We start from the raw sequence: 13,731 nt of genomic DNA on the forward strand, positions 1-13,731 counted from the left end.
GTGGCTGATATCATGAGCATCAATCCACACAATTGGGACCGATGACATGCATCAACCAAGTCAGCGAGCCTGACCACCCGATCCCGTTAGTCGCCTTTTACGACAAGCATAGTCGCCTTTAACGGCAAGCATGGGTTGCTGAAGACCTATTCTACCCCGGAATCTTCGGGGGTCTCCTAATTAGCATAACATTGGACAGTGTTCAAAAATTAATTTGCACTTTCACTAGTCTTCAAAAACATGTTCAGAATGCCATGACGAATATTTAATATCACTAGATTTGTGATCCTTCAGGTAAAACTGGGGGAAAAAATACATAAAAATCTGACATATAGTCAGATCCAGGCATGCCAAAATGATCATGTGTGAATAGCCAAAAAGGCATTTGAAATAGAGCTGCCATTGGGTTCATATTGAAAGTAAGATGGGAATAATTTGAGAAAGTCAAAGTGATTTTGGGTGGGATAATCCATGCATATTTCCAAATTTTACCATTTCAAATTTTGATTTACCTTTTCAATTCATGCACCAAAATATCTTTTGCTTTGAAATTTCTCATCATGAAAATAAGGCTAAAAAAAAGAAGTCTTGGTTAGGGTTTTACCTTGACTTCAAGGGGACCCTCATAATTAATGCTAAGGGTCTTTTCAGATAATATGAGGGTCCTGTAAAGTAATGAAATGGTTTAGTGTACTGTACGTTTGGATAATAACTTAAGGTCCTGGAATGAATTAATGATCATGTGGACAGTGGTTCTGACTGATGGATGAAAATGTCAGACGTGCATAACTTCTCTTGATGCGCTGAAGGAACAATGAATATTATTGTGCGTCCCTTGGGACTCAGCAAATTCTTTTCTGCATCCGATCTCAACATTTGTGTGTACTGGACACACACTAGTGTGTCTCGTAAAACACTGCTTGGTTCTCAGGCACTGCCGCATCATCACAAAGTCTGCCGAACATTTCATTTTTATATCCATTTTCAAAAAGAAATCTTCCGTGTCTTGAACACACGTTTGTGTGCTTGTTTTGCCTTTTGCATATTTTGTCAATGAAAACATGAAATTTCCGGTAAAACATAACTGGACCTGAGTGATTTAAAAATTCAACGGTATTTGTGTACTGTATGCGGGAGAATGTTTCATACACAGAGGTTAAGATTACATGTGTATTTGCCTCATAACATAAGCCGGAAATAGCAATCAGTTGTTGACACATTTTCTCCCTAACTATGGGTGATTTAGTTTAAAAAGAACCTTATAAGACCAATATCATAACTGAAAAGAAATTTCAATAGGAAGACCGAAGACATTGTATCTCTAATGATTCATGTTTCCTTCAAGGCAAATTCATAGTGAGTTGATCAGTTCATACAATTTAGCCGAAATTAATGTACCGGTAAACAAAATTGAATGAAATCATGGATAAAAAGGCTGCCTGTCCGTGCGAAGGATTTCTTCAAAAGTCACTGCCTGAGAACCATTTCTCTTTTATTCCAATTCTGACCGTTTTAAGAAAAGAAAAAAAGTTATTATAAAGCAAATCAACAGAACTTTGCCTACATTTAGCAGGTACTTGTCTTTCTCACCTCAGTATTATCAAGTTCAAAACTGATCTCTTCTCCAATGAGATGTGGCCTGACATCCCGATATTGGATGTTCCGCAACTTTTGATTGGTTATTTGCCTGACCACCAGCAGAGCATCCTGACTTGTGTCCAAAGAATGAAACTTCTCTGCTGGAAATCTAGAGAATGAAATTATCAACATCATTATGCCCAGAAACAGCAATAACATAATAATTCTGGTGAGGTGAAATAGAGCTTAAGGTTGTATCCAAGATGATTGCACTTACATAGCGAGGTGCATGCACGTGTGTGTGTTTGTGTGGCTGCTTGTACTAGTCAGGACTGATGCCGATTTATAGTGCTAGCACACTGAGATACCATGCCACAGTTTAACATGAATACCCCACTCAGACACAGTATACTGACTCCGAGCCAACCAAGTCCTTGTTTTGGACCCTTAATGCTGAGCGCAAGACAGGGTAACAACAAGCACCATCTTTTTACGTCTTTTGGTATGCCGCAGTCAGGGATTGAACCCTGACCATCCGCTCTCCAGGTGGCACTCTACCACTAGACCAACAACATTCTGAATATTGTGATTTTGGTCTAGGGGAGATAAGTCTTAAGGGCGTATTTCTTGCAATTATTATAAACTCTGTTAGGAATATTTCTTCACTGCACTGAAGTACATGGTGCTAGATATTGTAGATCAATACAGTCAATGTGAATATGTTATAGAGTTGGAATCTGGAATATATCTTTTGTTTATTCCTACTTTTATTTTGTGAGTATGCAGTGTTCCTGTTTACCGGTAATTACCAGTTTTTTACCGGTGAAATTGGGCTTGTACCGTTAATTCATGTGACTGCCAGTCCCTGTGGACCGGCAAATAAAGTACTTATAAATCTTTGTTGTTGAACAAAACATCGGTGATATTCATAAAAGTACATTTTTCAAACAAAGTCAGCTTGTCTGTTACCATCAGGGTTTCCCCTTGTCTATTTCTAGGTTAAAAATCCAGTTGTTGCGACTTCGTCTCGAAATATTAAAAAAGAAAGAGAAAATTGTGACTGAGTTTGTGTGAATAATGTATAGAGCTAACTAAGTTACTTCAGAGATGACATCTTTGCTCTGAACATGAAGTTGAAAGAATTAAAACGAAATAATTTTCATACGTTTTTTTATTTGTTGAAAGTTGGGACTGGCAAAAATAAGGGGGGACTGGTAAGTTTTAGTTTCAAAATTTTTAGTTTCAAAAGCCAGCAGGAACACTGGTATGTATTTACCGTAGTTTTCATTAGGCTTAACACATTGTGCCCACATGGGGAATCGAACGTAGATCTTCGACATGATGAGCGAATTCTTTCACCAGTGGGCCACCTCAATGTACTGACATTCACAAACACGACAAAGATAACATGGCATTCTGTACCACAAGAACAGTCGGATTGTTTACAATAAACTGTAAAAATCTATATCATTCTACACTAATAGAAAGCAAAGAGTCATCCAATTCACATGAATCAAGAGATAAAAGTTGTTTTGTACATAATTCATCTGTCATGTCATTAACTCACCTTTTCTCAATTTTCCGTTGCATCAATTTTCTTGTTTCAGCTTGTTTCTTCATGGGCAGACTTTTAAAACCCTGTCACACGAAACACCAGTGAAAGAATATGACACCCTAGCTGATATATGCGTTGTCTAAAGCCACATTCAGAAATATTCCAGCTATAAGACAACGGTCTGTAATAAATCGAGTCTGGACCACAGTTGATCATCTGGACAAGCCTGGGTTGCTGAAGACCAATTGTGACGGAGGTCACCCTAGCTGAGCTGTGAGCCCATCCATCCATCCAATTCATCCATCCATCCATCCATCCAATTCATCCATCCATCCATCTATCCCTCTAGGCAAAGCTTGCTCGATATACACATTGAAACTGTGATCACTTATCAGTGGAACTGGATTCAAAACGAAGCTCTAGTCGTGAATGGGTTCAGAGTATTTATAGTAATGGAGGTATCACGGGTAATTGTTTTGTTTGTTTGTTGTTTAACACCACACTCAGCAATATTCCAGCTATATGACAGCAGTCTGTAATATAATCGAGTCTGGACCAGACAATCCAGTGATTCACATCATGAGCATCGATCCACGCAATTGGGATCGATGACATGCATCAACCAAGTCAGCGAGCCTGACCACCCGATCCCGTAAGTCGCCTCTTACGACAAGCATAGTAGCCTTTTACGGCAAGTATGGGTTGCTGAAGACCTATTTAACCCCGGAATCTTCACGGGTCCATGGGTAATTGAGGACTGAAACACATTAATACTTACATTACAGACAAAGACAGCTGCTGGCATGCCCTGGCCATAGAGACAGCTAAGGCAGTCTTCTCCATATTTGTCGATGACGTTGTCCGTAGACACTGCACATAACAAGGTATCTGCTATCTTTGCTGCATCCAACAGTGCATACAAGTTTCCATACTCGGGTGTGAAGATTGACACTCTCTGCTTGAAGCGAGGGATGCTGGAACAGAAGTTCAATACACTTAACAATCAACAGCCTATCCTGTTTAAGGGGCCTGGGTGGCCCAGTCATCTAAGGTGCCACGATTCGCTGTGCAGAGTTGCGTCCCAGTTCGCCCCGATTATGTTTCTGGGTTTGTCAGCACGATACCCATGCTCGTGGGTTTCACCGAAGGTTAAAGGTCTGAGACCTACATCACTTTGGGCTTTCCACCCACATCAAGCTGACACGCTGTGATTTAACTTGAATAATGTTAAATGCGGCGTGAAACCCAACTCACTCACTCACTCACAATCCTGTTTAAGTTATAGTGAGAGATTTGGGTTCTATGCTGCTTTTAACTTTATTTCATGGCATGTCAGCTTGATGTGCAGATCTTTACCGGTAATCAGAACTAACGCAGGTTTTAGACGATAGCACCTTGTTGAAACACACAAGCAAATGTATGGTGGTAACAAACCCACAAACATAATCAGGTGATTCTGCGGTTCGAACCCACAATCATGGGTTTCTGGCACACCTAGAGGACACAACTCTGAACAGCCAATTGTGGCACCTTAGATGACTTGGCCACCTGTGGCCCTCATTTTCTGTTTACAAGTCTAGCTGGACAGACTCAGATGCCTTTTCTCTCCAAAGCCACCTGGTTCCAAGTGTTATTTTCCTGGTAGAAAAAAGCAATTGCTTGGGAACCAACACAAATTAACAGGGAGTCAAGATCAGGTTTCACTCATCTGCATACGACCAAAGTAACATTATCATCTAGATCCAAGCATGTTATTGTATACAAAATAGTCCCCAAAGTGAAGAAACTTTGATCTCAAATATTGTAGCCATCAAGGGCTTTTAACATCATGTTGTTTCTTGGCACTATGATAGTTCATGGGAGTCAGTGAGTGAGTGAGTGAGTATGGTTTTACGCCGCTTTTAGCAATATTCCAGCAATATCATGGCGGGCCACACCAGAAATGGGCTTCACATATTGTACCAATGTCAGGAATCGAACCTGGGTCTTTGGCGTGACGAGTGAACGCTTTGACCACTAGGCTACCCGACCGCCCCGATAGTTCATGGAGCCAAATGTAGAATTTGGTCACATTTGTGGAGAAACAGACATTGAATGAGGTGAGATCAAAGAAACTTTTAATTTATTACACAATAGATTGTGTCAAACATCCCAGAGTATGAGACACTGTTTTAAATATCACAGTTGTGGAATGTAAACGAGTTGAATGAATGCAAAAATACTGATATGTACTGTTTCATCACGAACAGTGACTGAGTTCTACTCATTTCAGGACTGAGTAATATGACACTTTAACTCTTCGTTTACCTCTCTGGACTCACTAAAGGTACGGGTGGCCCAGTCGTCTGAGGCGCCGCGATTCACTGTGCAGAGTTGCATCCCTTGGGCACGCCGGGAATCTTTGTTTACCTCTCTTGACTCAATAAAGGTGCAGTTATTCACATGTTCACCTACCTCAGATGCAATATTCCTTGTTCATTCTGCTTGACTACTGCAGAATCATCAGCTATCTTCAGCAGATCCAGAAGTACCTTGGTGTCTATGTTCCGATCCAGAGATACAACAACCTAATTTGGAGAATGGATATTAGAGCTGTATTTAGTTTAAAATCATATGAGGACCAACCACGTCTACTCAAACATTTTCTGGTTGCAATGCCAATCCATCTTAACATGTTCACAGGAAAAAATCATGCTAAGTCTAAATATTTTTCTTGGCAAACTGACTTAAGGGGGGCACAGGTGGCCCAGTCGTCTAAGGCGCTGTGATTCGCAGTGCAGAGTTGCATCCCTTGGGCAGGCCAGAAACCTATGATTGTGGGTTCAAATCCCGGTTCGCCCCGATTATGTTTCTAGGTTTGTCAGCACCATAGCCTGGTTTCACCAAAGTGGTAAACGTCTGAGACCTGCATCACTTCGGGCTTTTCTCCCACATTAAGCTGACATGCCGTGATATGACTGGAATACTGTTAAAAGCGGCGTTAAACCCAACTCACTCTCTCACACTTTATGTTATGATAATTTTAAGAATAATGCCATGGATCTGTGCTACAGTAAAACTTTCACATACAAACAGCCTTACAACAGCATGCCTTGTACACTAATTCGGAAGAGCTGTTGAATGAGGATGTTGAATCTGTTCATGTTTGCCAGTTTATTAACTGGAATAATGTTAAAAGTGGCATTAAACCCAACTCACTCATTTAAGGGTGAGTTAGTATAGTGTGGTATACAATTATTTTACCATTATTCCATCCCTATGAAAGATAACAAGAGTTTGCCACTAACGTAGCTATATCCCCCGCCCCTGTTGCAGAATTTATGACATAGTTAAATCTAAACAAACCCTAACCTTTTTTAACCGAGGTGGAACTTGTCATAGAAATTGTAAAAAAAAGATGAGTTTGGAACCTAAGTCCATCTTGTTGCCATGGAAACGTAAAAAATAAAAATTTCTAAAATTTCTCAATAGTAAAAGCCACCAGTTCAGCATGTGCCTGGCAGACCTGCAAAGTTTGATGAAAAAATATTGAACGGTTTATGAGTTATGTTCCGGAAACGAAACGTGGCGGTCGTACGGACGGAGCCCGTTTCTATATCCACCGCCAACTTCGTTGGGTGGGGGATAATAAGAATGGGCTTCACACATACCCATGAACATGGCTACCCCTACTCTCCTTGTTTTATATCTCATAATGTAGACCATTTCAAGTACTCTTGTAACATAGGTGTATCATAAAGTGCCATCTTTCAAGGATTGGTTTAAAAGAGAAATTCAGTTATCTGTTTTTAGCTGTTTTGACAGAACTGTCAGTCAGGACTAGGGATGCCATTTCCACATCACAATGGTATGCACAACCCAACTTGCTGTTGATCTTTTGTACATAAAATAGTGGTCTATAATGTGAACATTGCTCCACGTCCCTATGGTACACCTTGACGTAAAACTGGTATGTTGGTCATTTTTTGGCTCGGGTAGAACCTCTCTTACTGACCTCATTACCACTGTGCTGCAACATTACATTACCCAGGGAAAAACTCAGATCCACACATATGCCCATTCCTGAACTGATTATCAATACCATCTTACCACAAAGTGTGGCGGCGTATTGGTTCCACCTCTGTTTCTCTTCTTTTCCAAAACTTCATCCCTCTTCTGTTTTCTCATTTGCAGTGCCTTCAAGCAGAAACAAGCATTAAATAATACTTAACACTCCTTTCAAAGGTTTCACAACAGCTCACACTGTATAGCTGCTTAAATGCTCATGTGTAATTACAGATTTCAGAAAATAGATTTGATGTAGCATGTAGTATTATTCACATGTGATCCACTGAACCCAGTTTTGCTATTTTAATGTACAGCGTTAGAAATTGGCACTAGTCCTGTAGTCCGTGCTAAACTGCCCAATAGTTAAGGTATCATAAGGACCAGTAGAAATGTGCCATGTTTAAGGGTTTTACTATATGTTATCATTATAAGGACTAGTGGACTAAATATGTTAGTTTATACCCCTGATGTATATACCATAATGCCTATTTTTTATAATATAATTTGCAATAAATCTCCAGTAATGTTTTTTTCTGTTATCAACTTTGGACATGTTACGTCCAGACTTCAGAAAATCAAGGACCAGAAAAGAATCTGTCAAAATGATCTGATAATGCAAAGATTTCAACATTGCTGTAGCATTAATTTTCTCTTATCCTGGTGATATAATGGGTAGTTCCATGGTATCAGAAAAGAAAGGGCAATATCAGCTCAATATTTATCTTATACTGCATGCCTATCATTTTGAACTGTATTTTACAAAACTACAACAGAGACCCACGAAGTTTTTAGTTTCAATCTCCAACATACAGTTGGGAGTACTTAAAATTAATTATGCAAGCAGAGTAAGCATGGTAGGTACATTATACTGAAAGGGTGATAGTATTAATATTCTTGACCTGGCAGAACAGTGGATACGCATGATCATGATAACAATGTCAGATATATGTATTAGTACATCCTCAGAGTCCCATGATGACACTTCATTGTCTTATATTTTGGGACGGTTTTTTGTAAACTTTATATTGCTGAATTTTGAAGGAATGTAAAAAGGTATGGTAAGAAATTCCCCACAAACACCAGGTTGATTGATGTTTGATTCACTTTCATACAACCAGTAGAAACTTGTAGGCACTACCAACTGCTCATCTGCTTTCACTATACTGTTACCGTGGCTCACACTCCAGTGGCTCTTGCTTTACAATCCAACACCTCTTTTCAGTCTTAGGGAAACTGACACGCCTTTACGATCCAACACCCTTTTTTATCCTTAGGGTTATTAGCCTTCTCAGGACAAGGGTTAACCATAAATTCTCACCTTTACAAAGCATTAATCCTGGTAATCCGATTAGAGTAATCACGAGAGTGATCGCATCGATCGTGATGTGAAACACATGTCATGCACGATAGCGTTGCTCGATTAGTTTGTCATGTTGATACTAACAAGGCGGATGTGACTACAAGAAAAGATGAATGGGAGGGCGAAGCATGACGTCACACACATGCGCAATTCATTGTTTACTTAATTGCACATATACGTTAACAGGGTGCTAATGACCCGTTGAACGAGCACTGATTACATATGATAGTGCTCGTGATCCAGTGGTAGAGCGTCAGCTAATTAACGCATTAATTAGCTAAGCGCATTCGAGCACCGACAGCTTTAATTGGATCTGAAAAAGTGTACCCGGTAAAGTGCACTACTCCCAAAAAGTTACCACAAACATGACAAATAATGTACCTGATTTCTTCTTTCTGCTTTCTTCATTGACTGACGGCTCCGTTTAGAAAGAACTTTGACATTTACTCGACCTAAAACGTAGAATATGTCATAATTAATGAGATGTCATTTCTCTAATTATACTTGTATCCAAACAATCAAGACATCATTAATTAAATTACATCATTTAATTACAATAGCATACCATTAAAGGGGCACTGATCTAACGCAATTCCCAGGACTGGTTGTTGCCTTTGTTATTGTTTTTTTCCCCGTAAGTACCCGGATGATACGCAACGCAACTGAGCGTGACCAGAGACTGGACTACCGTCTGCAAGGACAGCTAAATACACTTGGAGGCCGAGGCAATATTTGTTTTACGAATTTTTGCATTAACACTGATTGGTTAACTGTGATCTATAAAGATTTCGACAAAGGGCGCATGTAAATTAATTTCTTCAGCCTAAACAAACAGACAAAAAGAAAGGCGGAGCTCATCGGATTTGGAAATACCCCAGATGGTTAGAGTTTAATACTAAAAAAAAGTATCTTTGCAGTGAAAGCATTTTCGGATTTCGGATTGCGTCGATAATACGACTACTACTCCCTTGTTGTCATCCACTTTTTCTGGTATAACCCTACACTTGTGTATTTGTCGTCATTCACTTGATGCTCAGTTAATGAATTTATTACAGGTACAATTAGTGGTAGCACCACTTAGATTACCTAACAAAGGTTCCCATTTGGCATTTATTGTGTCTGGGGTAATTATTCAATCTAAATCCAGGTTTGAAGTGAGGTGAAATGTGTGTTATGCAATATGCACGTGGCAGACCAGCAAGAGGTGAATGATCAATTGATTTACTTTTTTTTGTAAATCAACGGATCGTTCCAAGTCATCAAAGGATTAAGAAAATACGTTGATTGATTAATTACTGTTATGTTGCACAGTGGATATGTCAAAAGTGAGTGTTTACATGTCTAGGTTTACTAAAACAAAGGGAATACACTCATATCATGGCGGGAAGTGCCGATGTAAAAACAACATACTTTGTTCAAAGGGTTAACTGATAATACGTTGATTGATTGATCATTGTTATCTATCACTCAATGGATTTTTTAGGAACCGTGGACGTTATGAAAATAGTTGTCACGTGGGCTTTCTCAGCCGACCCTTGAGACTTGACACCTATGTGAACGCCTGAAACAATCCAAGTGATCAGTTGAGAAACGAACACGGGTTCTATTATCCCGAAACGATATATATCTTTTAAGATATTTGATTGTTACAGAGACACGTGACATCGAATAAGTTTCTTTGTACAGCTGCAGACGAGTGGGATATTGTTCCTGTGTGTGGATATTCACGGATACATTCCTCGAACAAGGAAGCTCCTAAATTTTATACACTTAAATTTGGTAGGTTGCAATTATGGTATTTGCATTTTGTTTTCCTTCACTTGAACCGATTCGTTCTTGTTTCTCAACGTCTTGGTTGGGAAATTCTACAATGCACGATAGACGTTGTTTTCACAGGTCTTTTCCTTTTTAAGCGTGTATATATTACCGTCAATTTGTAAAATGTGATTCTCTCAGGCAATTTATAAAATGTGTAAATATTTCAGTCATTTGGACTAAAACATCTGTCCAGATTGATTAAGATGATCAAAAGGGCCTACAAACATCACAACAGACTATTATGTAGGATTAGAAGCCAAACAACATAGAAATGTACTTTTCAACTCAACATTTTCAGTCTCTTGGTGGTGACATTAAACATCAAAATGTTTGGAATTCGTTAACATAATAATACAAATGGAAATGTTTTTTAGTCACTTTTAATAAATTTGAAAATGTTACACATTTTGACAGTAAAAATTATACACACTATAAAAAAACAATGCTCAGGTGAAATATTTACTTTGTGTTGCTAGTCAAAATAGTGTAAACGAAAATCGCAAAATTACCAAGCAAGTGACTTATCAAAACTTCGTCACCATTACCGATGCTACCAACAAATATACCTACATTTCCTTATTATCTCGAAAACTGTATTTCATTTTGTTGATCAATGTGACCATACGCCCTTATTACTACTACCCATAAAAGTGACTGATGCGCTTACGAATTGCGCAGCAGAGGTCGCGAACTAGTCTAGATTTCTGCTATACATCCGGGTACTCACTTGGAAAAAACAATAACAAAGGCAACAACCAGTCCCGGGGAATTGTGTTAGATCAGTGCCCCTTTAATGTAACGATAACACTTGTCGAACATACAACAATATTGGTATCAACACTGATACGTGAAATCTCGGGTAGAACAAAGTTTTTCAATGAATCTTTGATTCAAATACTATTAAGAACAACGTAGGATATAACCTTTAGTTTCTCTTTCCAGCTGCCCTTTGCTTTTATGTTTTCCATGTTTGTGTGCTTTGTTTTGCTGTTTTAAAGGCCCAGGCCTGTGTGACTTCTGTGGTTCGACCGCCATGTTGCAATACCACGTGCAATGGCCGAGAAACCGGTTTTAGAATACAATGCCGAAACAGGACGAAACTCATTCGAGAATGTACTATAAAAACATGTCTTTTTTCACAGGAGAATATTCAAGAACGGTAACTCCCAATTACAAAAGTTACGTCGTTGATAAGCTGTTCTTGTGTTCTTCCCAGCAAAGTATTCACTAAATGTTGTAAGATTTTAGTTCATAATTTATTCTATGGCTGCAGATGCAGTCAAAGGTTTTCTATGACATATTATTCATTCTTATTAATGTCTTTTTATATTATCCTATATTATTATAATAAGGACACAGGTGAAACACAGGTGAAACTGTTATGAGTCGACCCTCCATTTGACACACGCCGTAATTATGCTCGACTTCAACATGTCACAATTTTACATGTATTATTTCTTTCTCTACTTTGAATTTTACCACAAACATCTTAGTCATGGGACCCGTGAAGATCCGGGGTAGAATAGGTCTTCAGCAACCCATGCTTGCCGTAAAAGGCGACTATACTTGCGTGGATCGATGCTCATGATGTCAATCACTGGATTGTCTGGTCCAGACTCGATTATTTACAGACCGCCGTTATATAGCTGGAATATTGCCGAGTGCGGCGTAAAACAACAAACAAACAAACAAAACAAACTTAGTCATGGCTTAATGTTCTTTTTAAGTGTTGTAGATTAATGGCAGGACCCCATTCTACTGAGAGGAGAGTCAAGTTCTTCCCCACAGTCATCTTGTGCACACCATCAGTTGCTGCGAGTCACTGATCATTAGGGGTGTCACGATAAATCGAAATATCGATATATTGCCAGTGATTTTGACACAAAAAGCTGTATACTGGTCAATGACTTGGACCCAAGAAATGTAATAAGTCAGTAGCAAAAGTCAATAAGTCACTTAAACAAAGATGCCGGATGCAGTAAAATTTTGAAGTTAAATCAGTACTTTTAAAAAATCGGGCATAGCTTCCGCACACCCGGCTACCTGCCGGATCTGGGAGCAATACTGCCATCAACTTCACCCCCCATCCCCCAGACACAAGGACAACTGAGTCTCGATTGGCACTATACTTTATGAGAGCATTAAAATCGATGGCTCCAAATTGATACCCTAAGTGGAATAATCCTTACTATTTACTATTTAATCATGAAATTATGACACGTGTGATGCCTTGCTTAGCATTTCTATCGGTCAAAAGTCCGACAACTTAAACAAACCATCGGTCAAATAGAAAGTTTATGGGTCTATGACCGGTGACCGAGGGCCATCTGAAACCCTGATTGCTATTGGTAAGCACTTAAAATCAATAAATCCATTGTTAAGTCAGTTTCCGATCAATAGTACTGTAAATCTTGAAAGTAACGCGAGTGTGAAATTAGTGCAAAAAATGTGAGTGGTCTTTGCTCGCATTTTTAAACATTGCACTTATATCAACAATAAGACATTTTGGATAGCAAACATTCCAACTTAGACATACGCTGAAAACAAACATCTGCATATTTCACATCACTTTTTATTGAGCAGCACTTGTAACAAGTACTGTAAAACGTGAAATTAAGGATATAGCCAGTGAATTCATGTAGGACCAGAGACATGTGAACTTTTGTGAATGGTGGTGCCATATTTTACCCTTGTGCAGTGACATTTTGCACTCAGCAATATTCCAGCTATATGCCGGCGGTCTGTAAATAATCAAGTGTGGACCAGACAATCCAGTGATTGACATCATGAGCATCGATCCACGCATCGATCCATCGATCCACGCAATTGGGATACAATGACAAAATACCGATTTTGTTTGTCGCCCCTTACAAGCATAGTTGCCATCTATGTCAAGCATGTGTTGCAAAAGACCTATTCTTCCCCGGATCTTCAGGGGTCTGTAGCGCTATGATCGCTGTGCGAACGGGGGCTCAGGTGTCTGTGTTTCAAGGCTATAAGCAGATTCACCATTTAAAAAGAATAGTGGTGTATGTAATTTCTTTTCAAGCTATATGGGGTTTTTTATAATTAAAACAAGAACACAATTATATAGAATACACTTTATTATTTAGTATCCGTTGCCCAGACACTATAGTACCAGACTTTTTACACTCAGTGAACCATCTGGGGCCATGCATGAACGTCTGTTTTTTAATATTACTTATGAAATATACTCAACAACAAAAGTTCCTGTGACATCAATATTTTAGTGTATTTTTCAAACAAGTAAAGTTTGGTTTTCAATATTGTAGTAAATGTATGGAATCCAGTCACAAAAACGCAACTGCTACATAAAAGCATGCATTCCATGCAAGCCCCATGCATTTCACTA

The 13,731-nt window shown here is 39.0% G+C and overlaps 1 protein-coding gene across 1 annotated transcript in view; it reads right to left on the reverse strand.

Annotated features, from left to right (window-relative positions):
- LOC139445570 (pre-rRNA-processing protein TSR1 homolog) overlaps positions 1–11,400 on the reverse strand; it is a 28,744-nt gene extending 17,344 nt beyond the window's left edge. Inside the window, exons 1-7 of the mRNA XM_071226728.1 lie at positions 11,282–11,400; positions 8,922–8,992; positions 7,223–7,309; positions 5,588–5,700; positions 3,912–4,107; positions 3,146–3,216; positions 1,591–1,747 (exon numbers count right to left, since the gene is read on the reverse strand). Coding sequence (XP_071082829.1) covers positions 1,591–1,747; positions 3,146–3,216; positions 3,912–4,107; positions 5,588–5,700; positions 7,223–7,309; positions 8,922–8,992; positions 11,282–11,393 — 807 coding nt within the window. The 5' untranslated portion in view covers positions 11,394–11,400. The remainder of the gene's footprint in view (positions 1–1,590; positions 1,748–3,145; positions 3,217–3,911; positions 4,108–5,587; positions 5,701–7,222; positions 7,310–8,921; positions 8,993–11,281) is intronic.
- Positions 11,401–13,731: the final 2,331 nt, after the last annotated feature.

The sequence above is a fragment of the Haliotis cracherodii genome, unplaced genomic scaffold, assembly GCF_022045235.1.
Source record: "Haliotis cracherodii isolate W230 unplaced genomic scaffold, xgHalCrac1.p SCAF_6, whole genome shotgun sequence".
Taxonomy (NCBI): Eukaryota; Metazoa; Mollusca; class Gastropoda; order Lepetellida; family Haliotidae; genus Haliotis; species Haliotis cracherodii.